This window comes from Trichoderma evansii, assembly GCF_050947405.1.
Source record: "Trichoderma evansii strain SZMC 28006 chromosome Unknown GGI43scaffold_3, whole genome shotgun sequence".
Lineage (NCBI taxonomy): Eukaryota > Fungi > Ascomycota > Sordariomycetes > Hypocreales > Hypocreaceae > Trichoderma > Trichoderma evansii.
The window spans coordinates 1,831,410-1,854,024 of NW_028145203.1; the positions used below are offsets into that span (position 1 = coordinate 1,831,410).

Consider the following 22,615-nt stretch of genomic DNA (forward strand, 5'->3'; position numbering starts at 1 on the left):
TGGCCACCCCGAGTTAGCATGGAAATAGTTGTCGATAGTGCCGAGTCTACACAAAGAATGCCCCATACACACCGGCACGAGAGTGGGAATGTCAATTAACCGAGGCTGTGCCTATATATACCAAAATGGGTAAAATGGGCATTTGTGGATGGCGGCGGCACTACAGGAATTGGACTGTGATCCGTTACAACTTACGATCTATTGGGAGATATTTGCCACTCTTTACTGAAATCATTATCCGGAATGCCTTGATAAGCATCTTCTGATAATTGCCATGGCAAATCAAGATATGTCTGGCCCTCAAGGTGCTCGAAAGAAGCGAGCGAGAACGGGCTGCCTGAGATGCCGAACCCGGCGACGCAAATGTAAGCTGAAAGTGTCTGGCAATGGGAGTTTCCCGGGGCACCTCTCTTCCAGCGGCTGCGATTACAGCTATTGTCCTCGCGGATTTCCTTTTTTAGAACTATACGCAATTTATTGATAAGCCTATAATCCTGACTAAAACACAGGTGACGAACGTAAGCCTCGCTGTCAACGTTGTCTCGACGCAGACGCAGAGTGCAGCTATGGCCCGAGGCTTTCCTTTTTACAGAAGAACGCCATTACTGCTCCTGATATTAGAAGTACTCCTCTAGATGGAAAATACAATGATACTAGGAACTATTCTAAAATCCAGGTCAATATCACGTCTATTTTTGTTGAAGTTGATACTAACGTAATAAACGATGAAAAGTTTGTTGGCGGCGAACAAATCCGACAGAAAGATGCCAGTCCCAGCAAAACGTCTCAACCCTTAATCCCTTCTACTCTTTCTCCCGGAGGAGAAGATACCTTTATATGTGATAGTCCATCTCTAAGAAGCGATCTGGAACCGATTACAATTAGTACTCGTATTAATGAACCGTCAAGTTTTGGTTCAAGCTCTGACAACACATATCGCGGAGATGATACGACTGTCGCGAAATCCTTGGATCCACAGATTCCAGATGATCTGTCGCTTCATCATCATGAAAATAGCCAGGATCAAAATATGATGAGACAGGGCGATAGTTTCGAGATTGCGCTTGATGTTCTGATGACTCTTGGTGTCGGAGATCATAGGGCGGACACGCCTGTTCAAGGTACCCCTAATACAGGAGGTTTTGAAGAAGATAATGCATTATTACCACTACCAACACTGGAGACTCTTGGTGACACCGGCCCATTGAGCCACCGCGTGGCAGAGCAGCTCTCCATGGGACGGTCAATTGAGCTGCTGAGGCACTATAGATATAAGATTGCACCATGGGTGAGCCAAACTTCTTGCTCTTTCTCTATAAAAAGCAAGCTAATATATAAAATAAAGCTAGATATATGTGACACAAAGCAGACCTTTGGTCTCGTCATCCCGCATCTTGCTATGAGATCGGATTTGTCATTTGATGCACTCTTGGAGCTTTGCCGCGCTTCGTATAAGATCCATCACTACCATATTGGTTCTGCGGGAAGTCCAATGACAACTGATACAAGCCATCTCACAGATCCAATAGAAAATTTCCTCGAGCAATCCAAGCCGTGGGAAGTTAATCTTTGGCCAATATTGGCGGCTACGAAGAAATTTCTTACTGATCCCCCCGAAGCATGGGATGATGCATTGAGAAAAAGTAACTTTTTGCAAAAGACCTATAGTCATATTCTTGAAAGCAGCCCGCCAAATATCTTGAACGTACATATGCTGTGGTTGCTTGCCAGACTAGGTAAGTGTGTGCGTTATTAGCCATGGGCTGAAGAAGATGTATTGATCATGCTAGGTACTGCCGCTGCTTTACTGAAAGAATCTAGTCCGTTTCTCAATAGCAACATTCTCAAATCCCTACTTCAAAGCTCTTCTCAAAGAGGGTCTAATATGGGACACACTGAATATTATGCGCACGAAACTCTTGCTCTATGCGCTGAAGTGCTCGAGTTCGCTTTTGGAGACCAGGATGTGGCAAGCAGTTTCGATACTGAACCACCTAAGCCTCGAGCAGTTCGTTGGAAATCTATTGTTAATCAGCTCAATGATTGGTATTCAAATAGGCCACCGATATTTCACTCAGTTATTGAGCTTAACGATGAAAAAAATCCATTTCCAATCATATACTTCACCAATGGCACGGCAGTCTTCGCCAATCAGCTATATCATACTGCCATGATGTTGATACTGGCACACAAGCCAAGAACAGTGCAGCTTGAGCAACGACGGACACCATCTTTGTCGCAGCTATGGCATGCCCACAGGATATGCAGCATTGCCATCAATAACAATCGATGTGAATGTTGGGACCCATGCCTCTTAGCTTCATTCTACGTAGCCGCTCGACAAATGACTCATGAGTCTCAGCATAGAGAATTATTGCATGGATTCGAGCATATTGGGTCCTTGGGATGGCCTGTTAATGGCTTCATTGATCAGCTAAAGCAAGAGTGGAACACTTCGGAGCCGCCGACAGTAGGTTGAGCGAGGCATTTGTTCGATTGCTGCTTGCATCACCCAGATTGGGCACTTTGTGATGAGCTGAGATCAGTATGCTTGGTGCTGGATCGTTTCCGAATAGAATACCCCCAAGCAGCTTCAAGATCAGGAATTCTCCAGGAAGTTCCCCATCCCGTTGTCGACTCAATATCACGGATTAAATTCACCACTATTGCATGCTCTGATTCGTGGCTAAGCAGCCTCCCTGCTACCCAAAGCGGCTGGATGGCGTTGTTGAGACATCCTTGATGAGGATTGGTCAACGAAATTCCGCAAATTCGCTTTGCATGCCAAATGCATGATCCCACAACACCGGGTATGGCGTCCCGTCGTCTCGGCATTGAAGAGAGCATCAAAATGCAAGCGGTGTGGTATAATTGGTTGGAGGAAATTGCGGCCCAGTGGACATAGAGTATCTGTGGAAATGGGCGGGATTCTATAGTGTGCATCGGTAACAGCTCACTGGGACGATGATCTATCCAAGCTTGTAAATCATCCCACAAGTCATTCCAGCGAGATAAAAACGATTCCGCTGTACAGCCATTGGGGACACCAAGCTCGTCATGCTGTGTACGATCTGAAACCAGCTCGCAGGCTTTGGCGCAGAGATAAACGGCATAATTGGCGTGCATGTCGGGGCTTATCACGCTGTTAAATAATTGCCGGGCACTCATGTTGTCAGTACCAGGAGGCAACCAAGCGGCTGGTGTAATTATGGTACTTTGCGTCCCATCAGAAATCAGGGCACCACACAAATCTAGTTAATGGCCTTAGTCAGTCTAATCGTTCAGATTAAATATTGAAATAGCGAGTATAATGATTGAAAACGTACCCATCCTGGCGTGGCACCAGAAAACCGCTTGTAGTAGTCCGCCGCAAAATCCGTGGACTTCGAAAGCATCGAAGAGAGAAGCACATCCTTCCAGATGCCGGCGCCAATCTCGTGCACTGGCAGACATCATTTCAAGGCAACATAATATCACGCATATTGGAATTACTGCTTGATCATGAGCTTGTAGAAGTGGCGTCAGAAGTCGGATCGCTTCTTGATACAGCTCTAAGCTGTCAAAGTTATTCTGCGGAGTCGGGTTTCCGTCAGAGGCCTCTTTGCGCTCTATTTGTCGTGCAGATATGGCCAGAATTGCGCATAAGAGAGCTGGAGATGTCTGTGCTAGGAGAGGTACTTGTAATCCAAAGGCATGAGCGCTGTCAAACATATCAAGCTATCCAACAATGAGTACATTTAGACCTGGAAAAAATACAAGAAGACTTACCCATGGAGCAACCTCACTTATATAATTCTTTAAATACTCAATTCTCCGTCCCTGTGATAAGAGATGTGAAATCTGATGGCGTGCTAATGACTGATCCTGGCTTTCATGAGAACCCAGCCCAGATATGAAGCTGCTTTCGTGAATTGGAGACGGCGGAGCAGTCTGTGCGGTGCTCAGCATCAAATAGCGCAATTCTTCTCGAGATTCAACATATCCCGGCTCAAAAACAAAGTCATCAAGCTGCCAGCTTGTCGATGGAGTTGAAAATTCACCGAGAGAAAACCGTCGCTCGGATGGAGTCGCTGCATGTTGCCGTTCCTCGTCTTGCATAGCGTCTATAACGGTGCTACCAGAATAATGTTGGGTTTTTGTTATGCTCATAAAATGAGACGGCGAAAATGTCGTATAAGTAGTACAAGATTTTTGGCCTTTATTCGGCGAACAATTGCCATGCTATGAATGTGGTCCAAGAGCAGATGAGAGATGTAGCAGGCTAAAAATGGGCGAGGACGCGCGTGACTAATAAGCCCCATTAAACTACTACGGCCAGTGTGATTCTTGCCTATACAGCCTTCGTATTATCATATTTGCTTCAGCTCTCCGAATACAGCTAAAGAAGAAGTGCCACAACCAGCTTGGAATAGCCAACGAATTGAGTCCTTGGCGAGAAAAGACTATATCTAGAAGGCACAAGATGTTGTCTGTATCTGATGTTATAATACAGTAGCTTTAACGTCACCAGTTCTTGTATTGACTACATTCTGCCGGAATTCATGACCAGCATATATAAGCAGGTAACGACCGTTTTTAGAAATAGAGCTATTGACTACCTCATATAAATGTTCCCTTCGGATCTTTTTCACTTTTTTTTTTCATCACTGCAAATAAGAAACAGAATTCATGAACACCTTTTCTGGTACAACCTTTTCTGGTAACACCTCTACCCAAACACATAAATCAGTCATCTTCAGCATCGCGAGGATCATGCTCCCTCCAAAACTTCTCGTAATCGTCCCAAGTCTGCGAGGGGAATTCAAGTGGCACTGTAATGGGGCCAAATGGGATACCCTTGTCCTCAAACTCTTTCAGACGAGTGTCAGTCTTTGGTCGACTCCTGTTGACGCTATACACCGAAATCCGGTGGCAAGAGTGCGTAACATGCAAGCCCCAGTTCCAAGCTGTACGGATCTCAGGAGGCTGGGTGTTCATGGCATTATCCCAACAGCGGACAACAATCTCAACCCAGCCCTCAACATCGCACGGAAGCTCATAATGCCATGTGCGCCAAGTCCATCTCCGCTTCTTGGATAGATTCTCGAGGGGAATGGTGTACCAATTGAAGCCACCATCGGCTGATAATTCCACACGTTCTGGCCATCGGCCTCCTCCAGAATAAGCCCAACCCTTGCAGCGAATCTTGCCGTTGTGGATGACAACCTGCTTCGTCCACGGGAACATGATTCCAGAGCTGACTGGCATTTCCTGAATTTGAATGCCATCAGTCATTTTCAAGTTGTGCTTTCCTACCTGCTGTGGGAAGTACAGATATTCTGCGCTTTGGACAGGTGCTCGAGACGGGTTCTTGATGGCCTTGACGCGATAGAGCCACTTGACACTCCGAGCTCCGATATACCCAAAGACAACAATGCGAAGAGGATATCCGTGAATAGCAGGCAGAGGTTCACCATTCATTTCCCATGCAAGCATCACTTCATTTGCCTTTACCTTCGACCAAGGCACACTGACGAGATAGTTCATGCACTTGTCATCCTTGAAGTAGGTCTCAGCGCCATAGAATTCCAGGTGCTTGGCGCCTTCGATCAAGCCTCCGCACTCTTTGATTACCTTCTTGAGACTGATGCCCACATATTCAGCTGTGCCAATCGCACCCTCCGCCCAGGGAGCTTGAGGGATCTCATCACCTTGACCGGGATATTTAAGAATCTGCTCAATACGACGGGTTCCAGAGCATTGAATAGTGATGTTCTTTTTCATGCGGGGGAACCTGGACTCATCCATGAGATCATCCAAGGTGTATTCACGAGGCCTTGCGACAAGACCATCCATCATGAAGCTGAACTTGTCCTTGTCGATGAGCGGGATTCCTCCATGATTTCTCACAAAATGAAGGTTATTGGGAGTGATCTCCTTATCAGTGACCAGACGCTTCGGGGGTTCCCCGTTGTATGGAAACTGCAAGAGATGGAGCATATCTGGATGCTTCTCTTTGAGGACAGTAGCCCAAGAGTCATCAGGAACTTGAGTGAGTTCGCCGCCAACAGCGTGGTGCCACATCTTCCAACGGGTGCCTGGAAGGACAGGATTGGTTGGTGGAATGGGGCCAAGCTGGAATTCTGGGTTGGGTGGAAATTTTTGTGAAGTTAAGATCTTGTGCGCCGCTGCCTTTTTGTCGGGATGATTCTCCCATTCGACGAAGCTTGCAAACATAGTGTCAGTAATAAGCCACGACGTTCACGGCAATGTATCATGTCTTAAATAAATGACTTACCCAACCCATCCCTCTCGCTCCCTAGCGAATAACTTTTCAGGATCTCCCACAGCCTTGATGGCCGCCTCATCCTTGGTCAATTTCTTTGGAAAGGTCTGAAAAATGAGAGACTTGGTCTCAGGTTCGGTCATATCAATGACCGGGAGCTCGGCTCCGGCAAGTCCTTGTTCAATTTTCCATTCATTTGGCCGACTATTTGTCGGTATCATCGTCTTGAATGGCGGCATCTTGAATTGACTTAATTTGGTATTTCACGATCACGAAGTTTGCCTTGATGATTGAGAGTTTTGTTTTGTGTTTAGGCTGGCAGATTGCAGCGCACACAAACTTATAGCTACCCGATCCCCCGCAGCGAAGTCCGCGGCCAGATACGAACCTTCATTTATTTCGTCTCTTAATTGGGCTTCGAGTACATGCATCTCATATAACCGCCCAACGAAATTTGCGTCATCATGAATGCAGTGATGTTATCGATCCAATCAGCATTGGGGTATTTCGAAATATACTTTTCCCCCGCATAATGTGGCTTGGAGAGCTTCATATTATCGCAGATCCGGATTGGTGTAAACGCCATGCAGAGCCTTCTCGCTTGCAGCCAAGCTCATGAACTAGCAGAACTCTGCTTTAGTCGCTTCATCGCCAATCCCTCAAAGGTAGAAGCGGGACGACGCGGGGTGATCAGCCATCAGCGTATATTCAACACTCAATGATGAAATTCTATGCGGAGAATGACGGTTTGCGAGATGGGTGCGCATATTACAAAAACTGGCCATCTAGCAAGTGCTAGAAGGAAAAAAGGGAATAGAAGATAAGACTTGGCCAAAATAGCTATCGTAGCCTAGTTTTATGAACGAAGCATCATTGTCTCAGCAATAACCATGGTGAGCTATCATCTGTTTATTCCTATAAAGTCTCGGGGCTTACAATTTCAAGTCTTTATCTTTGGATCACCCTACCAGCACCCTTGCCAATGGTAAGTTGACAGTCGAATCCTTGCTGTAGTTGTGTTTGTTCTAAGCCGATTCAAGTGTATCAATTGACTGACATTCCCTAGGCCAGCCAAGTGCCGACCCAGGCTCCGTGCAGCAAGTTCGATATGGCAACAGCAACGGTGGCTTGGTCGTCTTGAGCGATACTCAGACCATCGAAGTCCTCGCCCATTTTGCGCGTGAACGTATTCCCGAACGGTAGGGGAAAACTCCATGCAATTGAGAATAGTAGACACTCGAAGCTCATATCTTCGCATTACAGGAGCGTGCATGCAAAGGCAGCCGGCGCCTTTGGCGAGTTTGAAGTTCTTGAGGATGTCTCTGATCTAACTGACGCGAAATTTCTTACTCCTGTTGGAAAGAAGACAAAGGTCCTGACCCGTATCTCAACCGTCGGCGGAGAAAAAGGATCTAGCGACACAGTTCGTGATGTCCGAGGCTGGGCAACTAAATTCTATACGGAGGAGGGTATCCAAGACTTTGTCTTCAATGACCTTCCTGTCTTCTTTATTCGGGACCCCATCAAATTTCCGTCTATGAACCGAAGCCACAAGAGGCACCCTCAGACCAATGTGCCAGATAACGCCATGTTCTGGGATTTCCATAAGAATAACCCTGAGGGTATTCACGCGCTGATGCACCTGTTTGGATCGCGCGGTATTCCTGCGTCTCTCAGAAACATCAATGGCTATAGCGTTCACACTTATACCTTGAACAAAGCTGTGAGATAACTTCTCCAAGCCAGCTACCTTGTAGCGAATGCTGACAATCATTAGGATGGAAGCTATGTCTACGTCAAGTGGCACTTTAGGCCAGAAGATGGCGTCAAAACCATGGATTCAAACACCGCTGTCCGCCTTGCCGGATCGGATCCTGACTATCATGTGAAAGATCTTTTTAACGCTATCGAGAATGGAAAATACCCAACTTGGACTGTGTGCGTCCAAGTCATGAAGCCAGAAGAGGTCAAGACGGCACCCATTGACATTTTCGACGACACGTTTACTTGGCCATTTGAGAAGTATCCTCTGCGTCGCATTGGCCGCTTGACTCTTAATAAGAATGTGCGTTCATCTCTCATGCCTCCCATCTTTGAGAGATGTATTATGCTAAGTTTTTGATTTTAGCCAAACAACTACTTCCAAGATATCGAGCAAGCCTGCTTCTCGCCCTCCAACATGGTTCCAGGCGTTGGACCCTCAGCAGATCCTGGTTTGTAAACCCTTTTGTGCTTTCAGCAGAGCAGGCTGTGGCTAATAGAGATGGCATGCAGTTCTGCAAGCGAGAATGTTTAGCTATCCTGACGCTCACCGCTATCGCGTTGGACCAAACTACTTCCAGCTCCCGCCGAACCGGCCAATCAATACCGTATACGCACCGTATGTGCGAGATGGTCCCGGAACTATTAATGGAAATTACGGTAGCGACCCTGACTACGTCTTCTCGGAGCTTCGCCCGGTTGCTCAGAGCAAACGGGTCCAGATACCACTCCAAGAGCACTGGCAAGGACAAGTGACGTCCTTTGGCACGCAGCTTACCGACAAAGATTTTGTACAAGCTCGCCAGCTTTGGCAGATTATGTGCAAGGAGCCTAATGGCAAGGAACATTTCCTCCATAATATTCTTCCAACATTGCAGGATATCCCTGTCAATCTAAAGAGGGAAGTTACTAGTAAGTCATACCCAATGCGGGAGCAGTACTTGTATAGAAGAGTAAGAGCTAATGCCTGTGCAGAATACTTTGGACGTGTTGATCCGACCTTGCAGCAATGTCTTGAGGAAGGGCTTGCAAGGTAATCTAAAGGGTATAAAGAGGAAGTAAGAGAAAAAGAGAAAAATGGAAAGGACAAATGGAAAAAAAAAAAATTCAAAAAATGAAAACCAAGTTTGGCTCCTTGCTAATGCCGCCAAGCTGTCCAGGTAGCTGTATCATGGTACCTACTATGATACTTGGAGGTATCTACATGTCCTCCGTCTGAGACTTTAGAAAAATACTTTTAGGAGAGACGATTTTTAAGTTAAAATTTGACAGAACGCATAACAACTCCATCAACTCCCGACTTCTCTTGTTCTAATACAACCAAAAGCCACATGAGTGGTGTAAACACATGCATCCATGACGCCGTAAGATTTGCCAGCATCAACATCGTGAGATCTATATGTATCGCTCGCAGTAGCGCTTACGTAACCTTTCTTCCGAGCTCCTCGCACCACAACCTGAACTTCCACTGCTCAACCATTGGCCCTTGGTCTTTTTCCTTTGGTACCATTGTGCCTGGATCTGCTGTAGTTCCATACCATATGTTCTTTGTGGAGATGATGGCCTTCGCCACCCAGACCGTTTGCGCTAGGAAAAGGCCACCCTGAAGGCCATCTTCCCTGCGTGTCCTTGGATTGGAGTTGAGCGCCAGTGCTGTCTCAGCCAGCGCCTGAGCCTCTACCTCAATGTGAGGGAAGCGAGATGGTACAAGCGACACCAGGAGTCGCCTCTTCAGCATGCCGCACATCATGAAAGTACCGCGCAGGACTGGCCACGGCATAAAATACTTTCCCTTGCTCCAAGTCGGAGATGTGAAGACGAACTTCACGTTATCCTCTGAGCCGTCTTCATCTGAAAGGGACTGCGCTTGCTGCTGCTGCCGTAGTAAGTCTTCCCACATCCTCAAATAAGTCAGGTCTCTCTGTATCCTCTCAATTGCCGCTTCAATATCATCTGGTGTGGGTTCAGTGGGTGACAGCACCAAGCTCGTGACCATTTTGAATACGTTGGGCCCAAAGATGAGACTAGACCACAGCCGATAGATGAGCTTACTCTGCTCCAGAGGTACGGTTGGGTCATGGCAGATGGCGGTACGCAAGACCTTCTTCCATGGCGCCTCGGTGAGGAAACAGATCTTGTTGTTGAGAAAGGCTTCAGTGACCTTGAGAGAGGTGTCGGTCAGCTATGAGCTCTCAGTGCGGGACTGTATCTCGCTTATACGTACGATTGGGCCGATGTGGGCCATGAAAAGGGCCAATTCAAAGTCGGTCTTGAACCTCTCAGGGCCACGGAGCTGGATTAGCCTAGCAGCTCCTGCTGCATGACACTTCCAGGACGACATCTCTGGATTGGGGCTCAGAAGCTGCACAAATCAGAAAACAGTTAAAGGTCAGTAACAGTACTTGAAGGCATGATTGGAGCTTCGCCCTAATGCATGTTTTATTAGGTCTTATCCAGAACATACCTCAAAAATTCCAAGCAGTTCTGCCGCATACAATGTTTCTTGCGCCATTCGAAGGTGGTCATCATCGATAGCCCTTTGAATTTCCTTGAGCGCCTTGGCATAATGATGAAGGACTTCACCATCCTCTTCTTCCGATGATGTGTTGGTAGTCAAGCCACGTGTGATCTGGTTCAGCCTTGCTACAAGACAATCAACGGTGGAAGTCAGGGCGGAGGCTTTCCCATATAGGCTAGGCAAATAGTCTAACAGCCTTCTGCTCTTCAAATGAGACAGCGGCAGTGAGAACAGCACGTCCCCAGTCCTGCCGGGCTCTAAAGTAAAGCAGGTGATGGAGGCCATCCCCAGATGCAGGCTTGTGAGTGGTGCAATGAGCTCCAAGATGGGGAACCTCGTGCTAAACTTTTGGTTGTAGTCATCAACAACGATTGTGTGGATTCGTATGAGCTGCTGCTTAGTAGGCTCCGGGTTGCTGTCCGTCGCTTTCTTCAACAGCTTACGCTTAGTTGTTCGCCGTTTAGCTACAATTTCTTTACCAGCAGCGGGCGCGCTAGCATACGCATCGTGCGTGTCGTCTCCATATAGCACCGACTCTGGGTACTGGACCGAGTTGCCACGATAGTTTCGCTTCTGCTTTCGCGTGGTGGCCACATCCCGCATGGCATGCCGACGGATTAAGGTACGAGACTTTGGGTCCTGGGGTACCCTATGGTTGTCATAGCTTACAAAGGAGAAGATCGTCTTAGTGGCTGCGGCCGCCATTGTGACTTTGATCGATGTTACCTGCAGTTGCAGTTGGTTCTGGGGTCAAAGAGTCGGCAGTATGTAAGGGTCACTTATGATATTGGCACGGTTCCGTTTCGGGCGCCCGTCTTGCTGAGGTGGCGCGAGCAGAACTTTTATCTACGACCCAAATTCGTACGACAGACAGAAAGTTGAGGCAGAGTTCAGCAGCTCGCCTCATATATCAAATCCAGCCCTGCATCTCGCAACTAGGACGCTATCCTTGTTCGGGTCAGTAGATGCCCTGTCAGAGTTGCATTGGAGCTAAGGATATGCATGCATGATGTTAGCGCCAGCCACTCGCACCCTTGGTTGAGGGCTTATATAAAGCCCAGCCTACATTTCGACAGGATTCAAGATAATCGCTCGCAATTGTAGCCGATATTTTGCCAATCTGCGAGGCATGCAGTGCAGATAGAGTTGACATGCTAGTATCTGTGTATGGACAGATTACCCACCAATCAGCCGTATCTACTTTAGATGGGAACCTGGTTTCTGGTGAGCCTGACAACTTGAAAGGACTATCAACCAACTCCCCCAAAGGTAAGGAGTATACTTGTACAAGTTATGAACGGAGTATTACAGGTCGTGAACTACTAGCGTTACTCTGATAAGAGGTAGTGCTATGCTGTTGAAGATAGGAGCACCAACTAGTGCAGCCCTGTCTGATTTCTGACTTCTGAACTCTCCCGAGAGGAATCCTACAGGATGCGCTGGCCACGCGACTAACCAGATCATCTCATCTAGGGCGGCCTGTCGTTCGCTTCTCCCACTGCTTAAGGTCCATTATCTCTTCTTCACGCTTCTTCTCAGTTCCCCGCCTTCCATGAATGAATGGCTGTAGGATTGTGGCTAATCTGGTAGCGCCGGGTCTTGGCGGTTGCACATCAGAAAAGAAGCTTATACATATGAATAACCGTCGCCAGTGCGATAGTCACCGCAGAGCACCACCCACATCTTACAGCTATCAGCTCACAATGGTCAGATCGGCAATGAATACGGGTGTTCAGCTCCTATCGCCATGGGGGTTTTGCTGACGTACAAATATCGCGATACGCATGTAAGCACCCACGCGTATTACCAGCACTAGTAGCGCAACGCAACGCAACGGCATGATGCTACCATCACCACGCATCCCACGCTGGTCCAGCCCGAAGCGAGCACAATCCAGAAAGGATCGCCGCGCGGAAACGGGTGAAGAGCCACGCGCACGAGGGACAATCAAATCCTTTGCCGCTTGCTTATATACGGAGTAGCAGCATCTTTGATATAACTTCTCTAATGCGCGCAGACTTTCATGTTTCATTCTGCAGCCGGCCCTGTTCAGCGTTATTGCACAACTCGCTTGCAAGGGTTCCACCTGACAAAGCACCGCTGATGCTACGCTGTTGAATGAGGTTCCGCCATCCTTCTTCGGCTTTCCGCAATCGTGTTGTCAGCGCCCTATCTCGGACTGGACTATGCACGACAGCAGCAAATTGCTCAGCCAGTGCTACTTAAGCATGTGTTTGGCCCTCCCATCTTGTTGTAATTCAAAACGTACGAATCTCGGAATGGGATCAACGTGCTGCCGAAAGGATGGACGGACCCCCGCCCTTTTTCTGCTCCTCTCCACTAGCCTACAGAACAATTTGAACATCCCTGCCATTGCTGGAAGCCATCGAATCAGAGCTCTCCCCACTGACTCCAGTCTGCGGTTGACTCTCGTGGCCGAATCATGCTTCGATCGATGGGCTTCTCTAGCGGCAGGGGTCCCGTTGATTGCTGTGCCGCAGCCAAAATGGCGGCTGGGTGAAACTGGTGATTGGAGTGGACCGGCAGCAGAGCTCTCGAAAGGGGTCAAATCTCCCAGGAGCTCACTAGCACCCTGAGCTACTGGTGCTCGAGAATTGTCTGCCGTTTGACGCTTTTGCTGTCGTCGCGATCGCTGCAGTTGTCGTTGTCGCCGTTGCAGCTGCTGCAGGCCCAGCTTGGCTTTATGCTGTGTGTCTCAGACCAGAGCACGCTCGCAATTACTGCAGCTGTGCGTGCGACTCAAGCCCGGATTGAACTTGACTGGATAAGCGATACAGCTAACGCTTGACCCTGTGCTAGCCTCCAACTAATTTCCCTGCCTTTTCTGTCTCAGTTACTAGAGAACGGTCCATGCTCCAACGAATCGTCTGCGTACGCCTCTTGTGTTTTTGGCTACTTTCGAGCTCAGACTATTGCACGCCTCGGCGCTGAAAATCCGTCGTTTTATTCTTTTTTTCTTTTTCTTGTTGTTCTGGCTGGTGGTGCCGGTCCTTCACAGGCCCCTCGCTCGAATAGGTCGGACTACAACCTCCCGAAACTGCGGCTGCGTGAGCGTGGGGAGAGTTTCATGCAAAGGCAAGGCGTTCACAGACTTGTTTGCTGTCACTGGGGCCAAAGAAACGTGGCTGCGTGCGCCAATCTTACGCTGCAGCCAGGCGAGACAGTCAATATTAGACACTCACCGTCTCAAGCTATTGAGTAACAGCGTTGGACAAGTCGCCCTGCGGCTCGCCGCTGCCGCCAACCATGGAACGCACTTCCATAGATTCGATGCCCCCTATCCCAACTCGCACCCACCGCGTTCACTCGTCTCAGCGCAACCGCATGTCGTCGACGCCCACTTCTGCTGCCCGCAAACGATACGCCATTCCGCCTGGGAGCCCTGAGATAATTTCCAGCCTCATCACCAGCCTTAGCGCCATCGCTGAGCCTGCCAACCACCACTTCGACACCGGCCTGACTTCAGCAACTCTTTCTCTGCCAACGAGCCCAAACTCTGGCCCAAGCCGCCACAGTTCTCGCTCTAGGCGTGGCTCTGGTAGTTTCGGCGTTGACTACGGGGCGTACAAACAGCCTTCCCTTTACGAGCAGCACGGCGGTCCTATTTCTCTCGACGAGCTTGCAGCCAGCCCACCTGTTATCCGCACATCCAAGCCTCCGAGCGGCTTTTCACCTCTGACCGCGCCGCAAAGCCCTCGAAGTCACCGAAGTACAAGTCGAGAAAGTGGATTCAGATCTTTTATACGTAGCGCCGCAAGCTCTCGCCCATCATCTACGGGCTCGTTTGCATCCAAGAATGATGATGCTCGCAGCATCGGAAATCTATCTGTAGAACGTGGCTCTGCGCCTCACCCGGAGCTGAGGCCACGCCGATCACTCGATAGCTGGGGGAAAAAATCGAATCGCAGCAGCAAAGTGCTTAGCTATATGGGCTCTAAAGAGCACCTTCGCGAGCCCCAGGTCGACAGAAGACGCGCCTCTTCTACCCCAATAGCTGGCGGTAGTGCGACAGTAGGAAGCAGCATTCACAGCGGAAGTAAGGCAGAGCATTTCTTTGGAGAGAGCTCTATCAGCGAGGAACCAACGGCAGTTACCACCGATGATAATCTGCTTGGAGACGGCCTGCATCATATTCCGGCTCGCGATTCAAGTCTGCGCAATTCGAGCTCAAGTAGGAAGCGATCCAGTGTTCGACGACCAATGAAGGACGGCGAAGGATTTGCTGGAGACAAAGGTCTTGAAACTGCCGAGTCCGGCTACGGCCGTGACTTTGCGAAAATGAGGCATCGCCGCTCAGACTCGGATACCAATAAGTCGTCTTTATACGACGTCGAAGAGAGCTCAACTCGAAAACCAAAGCAGAGGGCGTCTAGTAGCTATCTGAGCGCTAATTACATTGCGGAAGAGAGAACAGATGAGCTCGAAGATGAAGGTGCTCCCTTCCCATCAGTTTCGCAGGGGCGTCGCCGAGATGAGTTTGATCGCAAAGACCAACGTCTTTCTAGCCAGACAACCCCTGGTCCCAGCGATGCCCTCCGACTGAAGCGCAGTAGCTCTAGATTAAAGCGCCTCTCAGTGCCTCTCATTCCTCAAGAGAATAAACGCCCGAATGATGAGACTGCTCCGAATACTAAGCCCACGGGCTATGAGAGACCCCAGTCTGCTGATTCTGTTGATGATGCAGTGGAATCTTACCTTTGCTCATCACGGCTGTCTCAAAAGATTAGCCATCCCGAAACTGGCCGAGTTATCTCATTTTCTGAAGTTGGAGACCCAGAAGGCTACGCAGTCTTCTGTTGTGTAGGAATGGGCTTGACCAGATACATCACTGCGTTTTATGACGAGTTGGCGTTGACGCTGAAGCTCCGTCTTATTACCCCTGATCGACCAGGTGTGGGAGACAGTGAGCCTTATGCTGACGGAACGAGTACACCTCTCAGCTGGCCTGGTAAGTTGTTATGTCTTTGTTTGGGTTTTGTACAACTTTGGTATGTAAATAACTGCTAACAGATAAACTACAGATGACGTGTACGCAATCTGTCAAACTTTGAGAATTAGCAAATTCTCTTTGATGGCTCATTCGGCTGGAGCAATCTATGCCCTAGCCACGGCTCTTCGCATGCCCCAGCATATCCGAGGGAAAATCCACCTCCTTGCGCCCTGGATTCCGCCTTCCCAAATGAATGTTTTCGGGTCATCATCGCTATCGCCGCCGTCACACACACTTCCAACAGCTCAAAGAATCCTACGGGTCTTGCCAACGTCATTTCTGAAGGCGGCTAACAGTAGTTTCATGTCGGCAACCAGCTCGTCAATTACAAGCTCTTTACCAAAGAATCCCCGCAAATCTAAACGCAAAAACGGCCACAAAGATGGTAGCAGTAGAAATGCTACGCCATCTGCGGACAAGGAAAACAGCAACCACGCGGCTGATGGCAAGGACTCAAATGGCACTCTGGTCAATGAAGGTGACCAGGCATCCCCCTATGCCAAAGAAGGCGTGGACAAGACACTGCCTCAGCCTCCGTCTGTCAACGAAGCATCCGACCCACCTCCAGCTTTTGATCCTCTCGCCGATAAAGAACGACAGCAATCTTATGACATACGACTAACACATGCAATCTGGGATCTTGCCACGACGAACGCGAATCCAGCTGTAGATCTACTTATTTGTCTCGAAAGACGACATACTATTGGCTTCCGATATGTCGACATCACTCGACCTGTGATTATTCGTCACGGTAGCGGAGATACTCGAGTGCCTGTTGAGAACGTCAAATGGCTGGGCAAGATCATGAAGCGATGTGAAGTCCGGGTACTCGAAGGAGAGGGCCATGGGTTGATGGCAAGCGCCACAGTAATGGGCTCCGTGTTGATGGAGATTAGCAAAGAATGGGAAGACTGGGAGAGAGCCACAAGGAGTGCGGGAAACAAAGAACGCGAAAGAGGACGACGAGGAGCCCCTGGAAAATGAGCTTTACAGCTCGGGCGGGCTCCTTATTACTAAAACTTTAATAATCTAGCCATGCCATTTATATAGGCATTTTCTTCAAGCTAATATTTAATTGGGAGGATGGAACATGGCGTTCTTATGACAGTAGAGTTAGCAGCTTTAGAGCGCAGAAGCTAGATATTATGGCGGCATATGTCTTTACAACGGAGGAGGAAGATACCCCGAAGGATGGAGAAGAGGAGGTGCCAATGAATCTGCGATGACTTTACCTTTTGACTTGTTTTAACTAATTACTACTCGCTACTTATGTCAGGTCTGATGAAGCATCAGCGTACATGGCGATTTAATTTCTTGTTAATCACAGATCATCTATTCTTCATATCGATTCAATAAATTATCAAGTGGGCTTGACTGAGCTCTTCCAATTCTGAAATATGTCCATGTAATAAATTTGACTCCGCTTGATTATGATAAATTGAACACACCACGAGCCTTTCAACCCTTTGTAAATTACACCAACTACTTTATACACACAGCTGATTATATGTTTCTGTCTTAGCCATCGGTCAACACTCTCGTCCAGTCAAACTTCCTCCACCCTTTCTTGAACCCATCAACCCTACTATCAATTTTTGCCCACCGCCCTTGCTTCTTAATAATGTGTGCATCAGCGTCCACAATACCACCGATAATCTCTCTCGCAAAAAGGTCTCCCTTTGGCCAACGATCCGAATTCTCAACAACGTGGCCCAGCCCCCCGTCCAACGTAAACCACACGTGGAAGTAAGGCATCTCCTTTGCGATACATCGGCGGAAAGCTGAACGGCCCATGCCCTCTCTGGCTTTGGCGCCGGTATCGATGATTTTGCGATGCTGGGACCATTCTTCGTCGGAGGAGAGGAACGCCTCCTTGAAGAATGCGGGTGCCATAGCGCCTTGATCATAGGGGATGGGGATGGCCATCATGGCGGCGTGCATGTGCTTATGCGGCGCGGCGGCGTTTTCGTAAAAGATGACTTCTCGGCCCTGGTCGTGGTACATCCTCGTGAGGCTCTTCATAAAGTTGCGAATCTCCTCCCACTCATCATCGTCGCATTCGAGGAGGTTGTTCCGATGCGCGGTAGGGACAATGACGGCGCCGCCTTCGCTGATTTCCGGCTCGGTGGCCAGAGTCATAAAGACTCGCGTGGCGAGAGAGACGACGGGCGCGATGGGTGGCAGTCCTTTGTCTTCCTTGTGGCAGAGGGGGCAGTTTTCGAGGACGCGGTTCATCTTCTGGAACTCGCTGACGGCCATGTTTTTCAGGTTGACCTCGCTCTTGTGGATGCGCTTTGCTAGCTTTTCGGCGTTTTCGTCCATGTACTCGAGGTCGTCGTCGAACTTGGCGTCTTTGGCGATTCTCTCGGCGAGACGCAGGCCTTCGCCGCCTTGCTGGCCCTTGGTTCGGCGTTCCTCTTGGAGCATCTGCTCGATGGTCATGTCCGTGTTTTCCTCTACGAGGCCGCGCTCGCGTCCACGCTTGGTATCAACTGCTTTGACCTCTCCGCGGGTGCCGGCAAGTTGGCGGCTCTCCATAACTCCAAGGACGACGGCTTCAGGGGCATTGAGACGAGGCGCCGCTCCTGCTGCCGCAAGGTTGTACTCCTCTTCTAACTGAGCAGCATTGGGTGCCTTGCGTAGCTTGGCCTTCATCATTTGAGCACGGAGTCTGTTCAGAGCAGTCTGATCCATTGGAACGGGCACCTGTTGTGGATGATCCTCTTGCAGAATTTCGCCTTGGCGGATTTCCTGCCTATCTGGTTCTTCGCGCCTTTGGCTCTTCATCCGTTCATGGTAGAATTCACCAGTAGGCTTCTCTTTTGATTTGACATCATCACCATATAGTCTCCTCCTCTCCAGCTCTTCCTTCTCTTCGCGCGCATCGTCAAAGAACTCCAAGCTGCCAAATTGCTTTAGGGCAACTTCCTCCACAGACTGGCCCGAATCCTCCGCCGCGGTGTAGACAGCTTTCAGCTTTGTCATTCGCCACGATGAGCCAGAATCGCCGAATATATAGTCAACTGTTCTCTCAGACGGCTGCTGCGCCACGGCAGATGGCTGCCTGCCACTATTCAAGTCTTCGAGGAAGCCGCTATTAATCTCACGTCTGGATATTACTCGCTTCGGTGGCTCTGGGGTCGGCGATCGAGGTTTGTTCTGCCCGGGACGATGGACATGCTCGACTTCGAAGGCCGATGGTGCGGTCATCCAAGCATCTCGTTCCAGTGGTTTCGATGTGCTGGTTGCATCTTCGTTTGAAGATTTCTCTTGGTCTGAAGGAGGCACGCCAGCCTTTTCGTCTGATGATTTGTGGTGTCGATCTTCTCGATGACGCCGCCTGCGGCGCTCCTCGTCACCATCGTCCTCGTCGCGTGATCGGCGGCTTCTCTTGTGTCGGCGGTCATCATCATCGTCGCCGTCATTGTGGTGTCGGCGACGGCGATTGTCGTCTCTGTCTCTGTCTTTATCCCTCTCTCTTTCCTTATCGCGATCCCGATGACCGTCCCTGTCTCTATCTCTATCTCTTTCGCTGTCGCGGTGCCGATGCCTGTGTCTCTCTTCGCGGTCTCTATCGTCGTCTCGATCTCGGCGATGGTGATGTCTATGCTTGTGATGGCGGTGCCGCTCACGGTCTTGTTCTGATTTTTCGCGTTCGAGCTTTTCAGCGGCAAGCTGCTGCTCGAATTCGTCTAGGCCATCCATGACGTTGTGAGGAGAGCTTGTCTTGTTCGAGGTGGATCGAGCAAGCTCTGAAGAATAAATGGCTGGGTCCTTGTTACGTCAGGGTTTTTGGCAAGCTGTAGCTATCGGTAGCGCTAAGTCCATCTGTACAGTTAGCGCCTGGTGGGCCTATAGCGGACAGGTGCTATTATTGAATGTACAGATAGTAACCCCAGCCCCAGAAATACAATATTTGGTTCTATTTGACATTTTCAGCTTGGCATAAAAGTACAATATCACTATAGTTAAGAATATTACTATCTCCAGTACAATTTCCAATCAAATTAACTAATTTATGAAGCCAAAGGCATGTTCTACTAGACTATTAGCTGCTTGCCTATTTTGGTAATCGGGAAAAGCTCCCATACTATCGTGCAAAGCCTACCCTATGAAAGTGCGAGATATCGTGAAAGAAAATCATGCTCAGTTCGCTATCTATTCTAAGCAGATTATTCAAAGTCTTTTAGAACCCCATCAATCTCTTCATGCCTGCGAATAGCGTCCTTCAACCTTGGCCAATCCTTTTCTGCAGGAATAGCCTTACTGTCTGCTTGTTGGAAGCTTTCGGCGTATCTATTATACATGTCTCCTACCAGCTTCGCTCCTGGTGTAGGCAGCTCGTTCTGCCATTCTTTCCACTCTGTTTCCCATGGAATTTCGGTTACTTCATCCGTGGTGTAGTCGTGGAGCTCAATCTTGCACCCGGGTATGGTCGCCGCCTGGAAGACAGGCCCATAAGGATTTGTGATCTTCAACTCTCCGTTTTGGCCCTGGATATACCACTGAAAGGGCAACTCGCCCTTGAACGGGGAACCGCCCCTGAAAAGGACAGACAAAGTCGCGCCATTCTGAATATTTGCAGCACCTGGGGCAAGCTCTCCGTGGACTGTGATGAGATCTGGTATGTCGCTTCGCACAGTCCTCAGCTGCGCTCCCGCCTCATCGACAACGTCAACCTCTGGCCATCGAAGTTGTGGCTTGACATGGGAATCTTTGAATTCTCCCAAAACAAAGTGTACAAGGTCAATCATGTGAGCGTACAATATAGTAACGAAATTACCTCCGATTGACCTCTGAGTAAACATGTCTTCCATGCCGCCAGGAAGAATTGTGCCAGGTCGTTTTCCCCATGCGGTAGAGGCGAAGCCACGTACTTCGCTAGCAAGAACTTTTCCGATTCTCCCAGATGCCAGTAATTCTTTAACTTTGATTGTTACCGGCGAGAGTCGTGCCTGTAGGCCGATGATGCTGGTTTCGTGCTTTTTGCTATCACCCAGAAGAGCGATGCTGCGCTCCAAGCTCTCAGTCAGCGGCCATTCGACATACACGGCCTTTCCTGCCCTTATAGAAGGCTCTACGGCTGAGTAATGGTAGTCAACTCTGGTGACTACTGAAACGAGATCGACTTCATCATTTGCGGCGAGCAGAGCAGGGTCGCCGTATGCCTTGACAGTGGAAGGGAGGTTGAAGTGAGATCGAGCCTTTTCAGCTGCCTCTTTGCTGGAGTTGAGAAGTGCGACAATTTCGTATTGAGTCTTGCCTCGAGCAGACTGGAGGTATGGGAGATGGGCTACTGCTGCCCACGATGTAATTGCATTTGACGAGAGGCCGACCAAGGCAACGCGAATAAGTTTATCAGCCATGGTTGGAATAGGGTATAACAATACAAGAAATTCTTAAAGAAAGCGTGCTTCTAGTTTAAGAAATCCACTTGCGTTATACACATCGAGATATTTATATTCAGGCATCTCTAATACCACTTACAAATTCATGACCCAACGGCGCGCCGCATGGAGAATGAAATCAACGCTTGTAGATGACACTAGATTTGATGGAGTATTTTTATCGGCACTAAATCAGATCGAGTATTTGTATCAATAAACTAGAGGCCAATCATGTGGCTGGAAATATGTACATTTCCCTTAAATCCATAAGCTCCGCAGTTCTCCGAATTTCTGAGCTTATAGGCTACCCACAGTGAGAAACAGTCAGCCAAAAACGTCTAAGAGTAGATGACAAACCACAATTTCCATGGAAAAAAAATTGTGGTGCTCATGGAGTGGAGGCTCTGGTATAATCGAGACCCTAAGTCGATGCTATAGATCACATTTTTAGCCAAATCTTTACCAAGGTAAGATTTTAATGCTGTCCGAATTCGTCCTTTTTTAAGTAATAGCCCAGAGAGGTATTATCTGGAACTAGAAGTAGTGTCTGGAAAAAGATAACAGCAGGGATAGAAATAGTAGAGTTAGAAGATATAGTTCCTAGCTAAGCGAGAATATTATCCATGTATAAACATGAGGGCAGCGCTACAGCATGATTTATATCGGTATAGCCAAGACTCACGACTTACTGACTGCACGCCGCAACCAATTGTAGTATGGATCGTGTGTTCACAGGAGCAATAAACGTTCGGAGCCATTGGGCTTAGATTTGGTACTGAAGAACAAAACAATCTGTATTATACCTATAGAAAAATAAATAAAGAGATAAAAGAAAGATGTTCTAAAAAGCGACTGCATGCATATTTGTAAAAGAGATCTTCCAAGTGGCCATATGACAATCCGCATTCCATATCAAATTAGCCCAACGAGGTGGCCATCAAGCGGTACCTTGTTCAGATATTTCTCTCTTCTTTCTCTCTCTCCTCTCTCCTCTCTCTCTCCTCTCTCCTCTTCCTCTCCCTTCTCTCCCTCTCCATACTTCTCTGCTGATTCTGCCATCTCCTCCGCTGAGCCCGCCATCTTGCGTCAAGTGCGGAAATTTCAGCGCATCTCCGCCATTCCGTCAAAGTTGATAAGACAGATATCGTAATCGGATGATCCTGTCCCAACTCTGCCCTGTTCACTGACAGACAGTTCTCCATGAGACCTATTGCAACATCTAGTTTTCCCATATCTTTACAAATATGAGCAAGTTCATTCATGGTCGAAATGACCTGCGGGTGGTCGGGCCTGAATATACTTTGTTGTAATTCAAGTATTTGCGCCATCAAGTCTTCCGCCATTTTGAGCTGGCCTCGAGCGCGGTAGCTTACGGCAAGATTAACTATACTTATTAGCGTTCGCGGGTTATTGTCACCAAAGATACGCTTTCTTAGCTCAAGCGTTCGCATCTCTAGTTTTTCAGCTTCTTCAATCCGATTTTGGTTGCGATATGCTCTTGCAAGGCCACTCAGGCTCTCAATCGTGTCAAAATCTTCTTCTCCTAACACTTTTTTTCTTAGCTCGAATGCATATGAAAATAAATCTTCTGCCTCGTTGAATCGACCTTGATGCAAGTATGTTAATCCAAGGCTGTGTACACTCTCGAGTATTAAAGGATGGTCATCCCTCAG

General features: G+C 48.6%; 8 protein-coding genes across 8 annotated transcripts; 3 read left to right on the top strand and 5 right to left on the bottom strand.

Moving 5' to 3' along the window:
* Positions 1 to 274: 274 nt before the first annotated feature.
* Positions 275 to 2,479, top strand: GGI43DRAFT_420899 (Zn(II)2Cys6 transcription factor domain-containing protein; the record flags this gene model as incomplete). Its single annotated transcript, XM_083207873.1, has 5 exons — positions 275 to 365; positions 510 to 676; positions 734 to 1,288; positions 1,346 to 1,736; positions 1,791 to 2,479. The coding sequence occupies 5 exons, from the start codon at positions 275 to 277 to the stop codon at positions 2,477 to 2,479; spliced, it is 1,893 nt and encodes a 630-aa protein (XP_083064310.1).
* A 29-nt stretch (positions 2,480 to 2,508) lies between these two features.
* Positions 2,509 to 4,098, bottom strand: GGI43DRAFT_380655 (transcription factor domain-containing protein; the record flags this gene model as incomplete). Its single annotated transcript, XM_083203013.1, has 3 exons — positions 2,509 to 3,251; positions 3,327 to 3,717; positions 3,769 to 4,098. The coding sequence occupies 3 exons, from the start codon at positions 4,096 to 4,098 to the stop codon at positions 2,509 to 2,511; spliced, it is 1,464 nt and encodes a 487-aa protein (XP_083064311.1).
* Positions 4,099 to 4,610: 512 nt separating this feature from the next.
* On the bottom strand, positions 4,611 to 6,587 carry GGI43DRAFT_254151 (sulfite oxidase). Its single transcript, XM_083200868.1, has 2 exons — positions 6,278 to 6,587; positions 4,611 to 6,205 (listed from the first exon to the last, which is right to left on the bottom strand). The coding sequence occupies exons 1-2, from the start codon at positions 6,502 to 6,504 to the stop codon at positions 4,726 to 4,728; spliced, it is 1,707 nt and encodes a 568-aa protein (XP_083064312.1). The 5' UTR covers positions 6,505 to 6,587; the 3' UTR covers positions 4,611 to 4,725.
* Positions 6,588 to 6,625: 38 nt separating this feature from the next.
* GGI43DRAFT_396741 (catalase) lies at positions 6,626 to 9,329 on the top strand. The gene is made up of 8 exons (XM_083205008.1): positions 6,626 to 7,158; positions 7,211 to 7,250; positions 7,332 to 7,464; positions 7,529 to 7,988; positions 8,043 to 8,330; positions 8,394 to 8,478; positions 8,540 to 8,938; positions 9,002 to 9,329. Exons 1-8 carry the CDS (start codon positions 7,156 to 7,158, stop codon positions 9,061 to 9,063), a joined length of 1,470 nt encoding a protein of 489 aa, XP_083064313.1. The 5' UTR covers positions 6,626 to 7,155; the 3' UTR covers positions 9,064 to 9,329.
* Positions 9,330 to 11,486, bottom strand: GGI43DRAFT_396743 (uncharacterized protein). Its single transcript, XM_083205009.1, has 3 exons — positions 10,491 to 11,486; positions 10,251 to 10,388; positions 9,330 to 10,187 (listed from the first exon to the last, which is right to left on the bottom strand). The coding sequence occupies exons 1-3, from the start codon at positions 11,247 to 11,249 to the stop codon at positions 9,447 to 9,449; spliced, it is 1,638 nt and encodes a 545-aa protein (XP_083064314.1). The 5' UTR covers positions 11,250 to 11,486; the 3' UTR covers positions 9,330 to 9,446.
* Positions 11,487 to 13,512: 2,026 nt separating this feature from the next.
* On the top strand, positions 13,513 to 16,806 carry GGI43DRAFT_254208 (alpha/beta hydrolase). The gene is made up of 2 exons (XM_083200869.1): positions 13,513 to 15,513; positions 15,587 to 16,806. Exons 1-2 carry the CDS (start codon positions 13,812 to 13,814, stop codon positions 16,537 to 16,539), a joined length of 2,655 nt encoding a protein of 884 aa, XP_083064315.1. The 5' UTR covers positions 13,513 to 13,811; the 3' UTR covers positions 16,540 to 16,806.
* Positions 16,807 to 16,915: 109 nt separating this feature from the next.
* On the bottom strand, positions 16,916 to 19,351 carry GGI43DRAFT_396749 (CwfJ C-terminus 1-domain-containing protein-like protein). Its single transcript, XM_083205010.1, has one exon. The coding sequence runs from the start codon at positions 19,258 to 19,260 to the stop codon at positions 17,074 to 17,076; it is 2,187 nt and encodes a 728-aa protein (XP_083064316.1). The 5' UTR covers positions 19,261 to 19,351; the 3' UTR covers positions 16,916 to 17,073.
* A 207-nt stretch (positions 19,352 to 19,558) lies between these two features.
* Positions 19,559 to 21,087, bottom strand: GGI43DRAFT_254218 (Gfo/Idh/MocA family protein). Its single transcript, XM_083200870.1, has one exon. The coding sequence runs from the start codon at positions 20,919 to 20,921 to the stop codon at positions 19,728 to 19,730; it is 1,194 nt and encodes a 397-aa protein (XP_083064317.1). The 5' UTR covers positions 20,922 to 21,087; the 3' UTR covers positions 19,559 to 19,727.
* Positions 21,088 to 22,615: the final 1,528 nt, after the last annotated feature.

What these genes read in the sequence shown, in the direction of transcription:
- GGI43DRAFT_254151 (XM_083200868.1), bottom strand. Translation starts at nt 6,504, where the DNA reads ATGCCGCCATTCAAGACGATGATACCGACAAATAGTCGGCCAAATGAA. An exon ending in GAGCGAGAGGGATGGGTTGG is followed by an intron (nt 6,206 to 6,277) that starts GTAAGTCATTTA and finishes TATGTTTGCAAG; the next exon opens with CTTCGTCGAATGGGAGAATC.
- GGI43DRAFT_396741 (XM_083205008.1), top strand. An exon ending in CGTGAACGTATTCCCGAACG is followed by an intron (nt 7,465 to 7,528) that starts GTAGGGGAAAAC and finishes TTCGCATTACAG; the next exon opens with GAGCGTGCATGCAAAGGCAG. An exon ending in TCTAAAGAGGGAAGTTACTA is followed by an intron (nt 8,939 to 9,001) that starts GTAAGTCATACC and finishes ATGCCTGTGCAG; the next exon opens with AATACTTTGGACGTGTTGAT.
- GGI43DRAFT_396743 (XM_083205009.1), bottom strand. Translation starts at nt 11,249, where the DNA reads ATGGCGGCCGCAGCCACTAAGACGATCTTCTCCTTTGTAAGCTATGAC. An exon ending in AACTGCTTGGAATTTTTGAG is followed by an intron (nt 10,389 to 10,490) that starts GTATGTTCTGGA and finishes TGATTTGTGCAG; the next exon opens with CTTCTGAGCCCCAATCCAGA. An exon ending in TGGCCCACATCGGCCCAATC is followed by an intron (nt 10,188 to 10,250) that starts GTACGTATAAGC and finishes ACCTCTCTCAAG; the next exon opens with GTCACTGAAGCCTTTCTCAA.
- GGI43DRAFT_254208 (XM_083200869.1), top strand. Translation starts at nt 13,812, where the DNA reads ATGGAACGCACTTCCATAGATTCGATGCCCCCTATCCCAACTCGCACC. An exon ending in TACACCTCTCAGCTGGCCTG is followed by an intron (nt 15,514 to 15,586) that starts GTAAGTTGTTAT and finishes GATAAACTACAG; the next exon opens with ATGACGTGTACGCAATCTGT.
- GGI43DRAFT_396749 (XM_083205010.1), bottom strand. Translation starts at nt 19,260, where the DNA reads ATGGATGGCCTAGACGAATTCGAGCAGCAGCTTGCCGCTGAAAAGCTC.
- GGI43DRAFT_254218 (XM_083200870.1), bottom strand. Translation starts at nt 20,921, where the DNA reads ATGGCTGATAAACTTATTCGCGTTGCCTTGGTCGGCCTCTCGTCAAAT.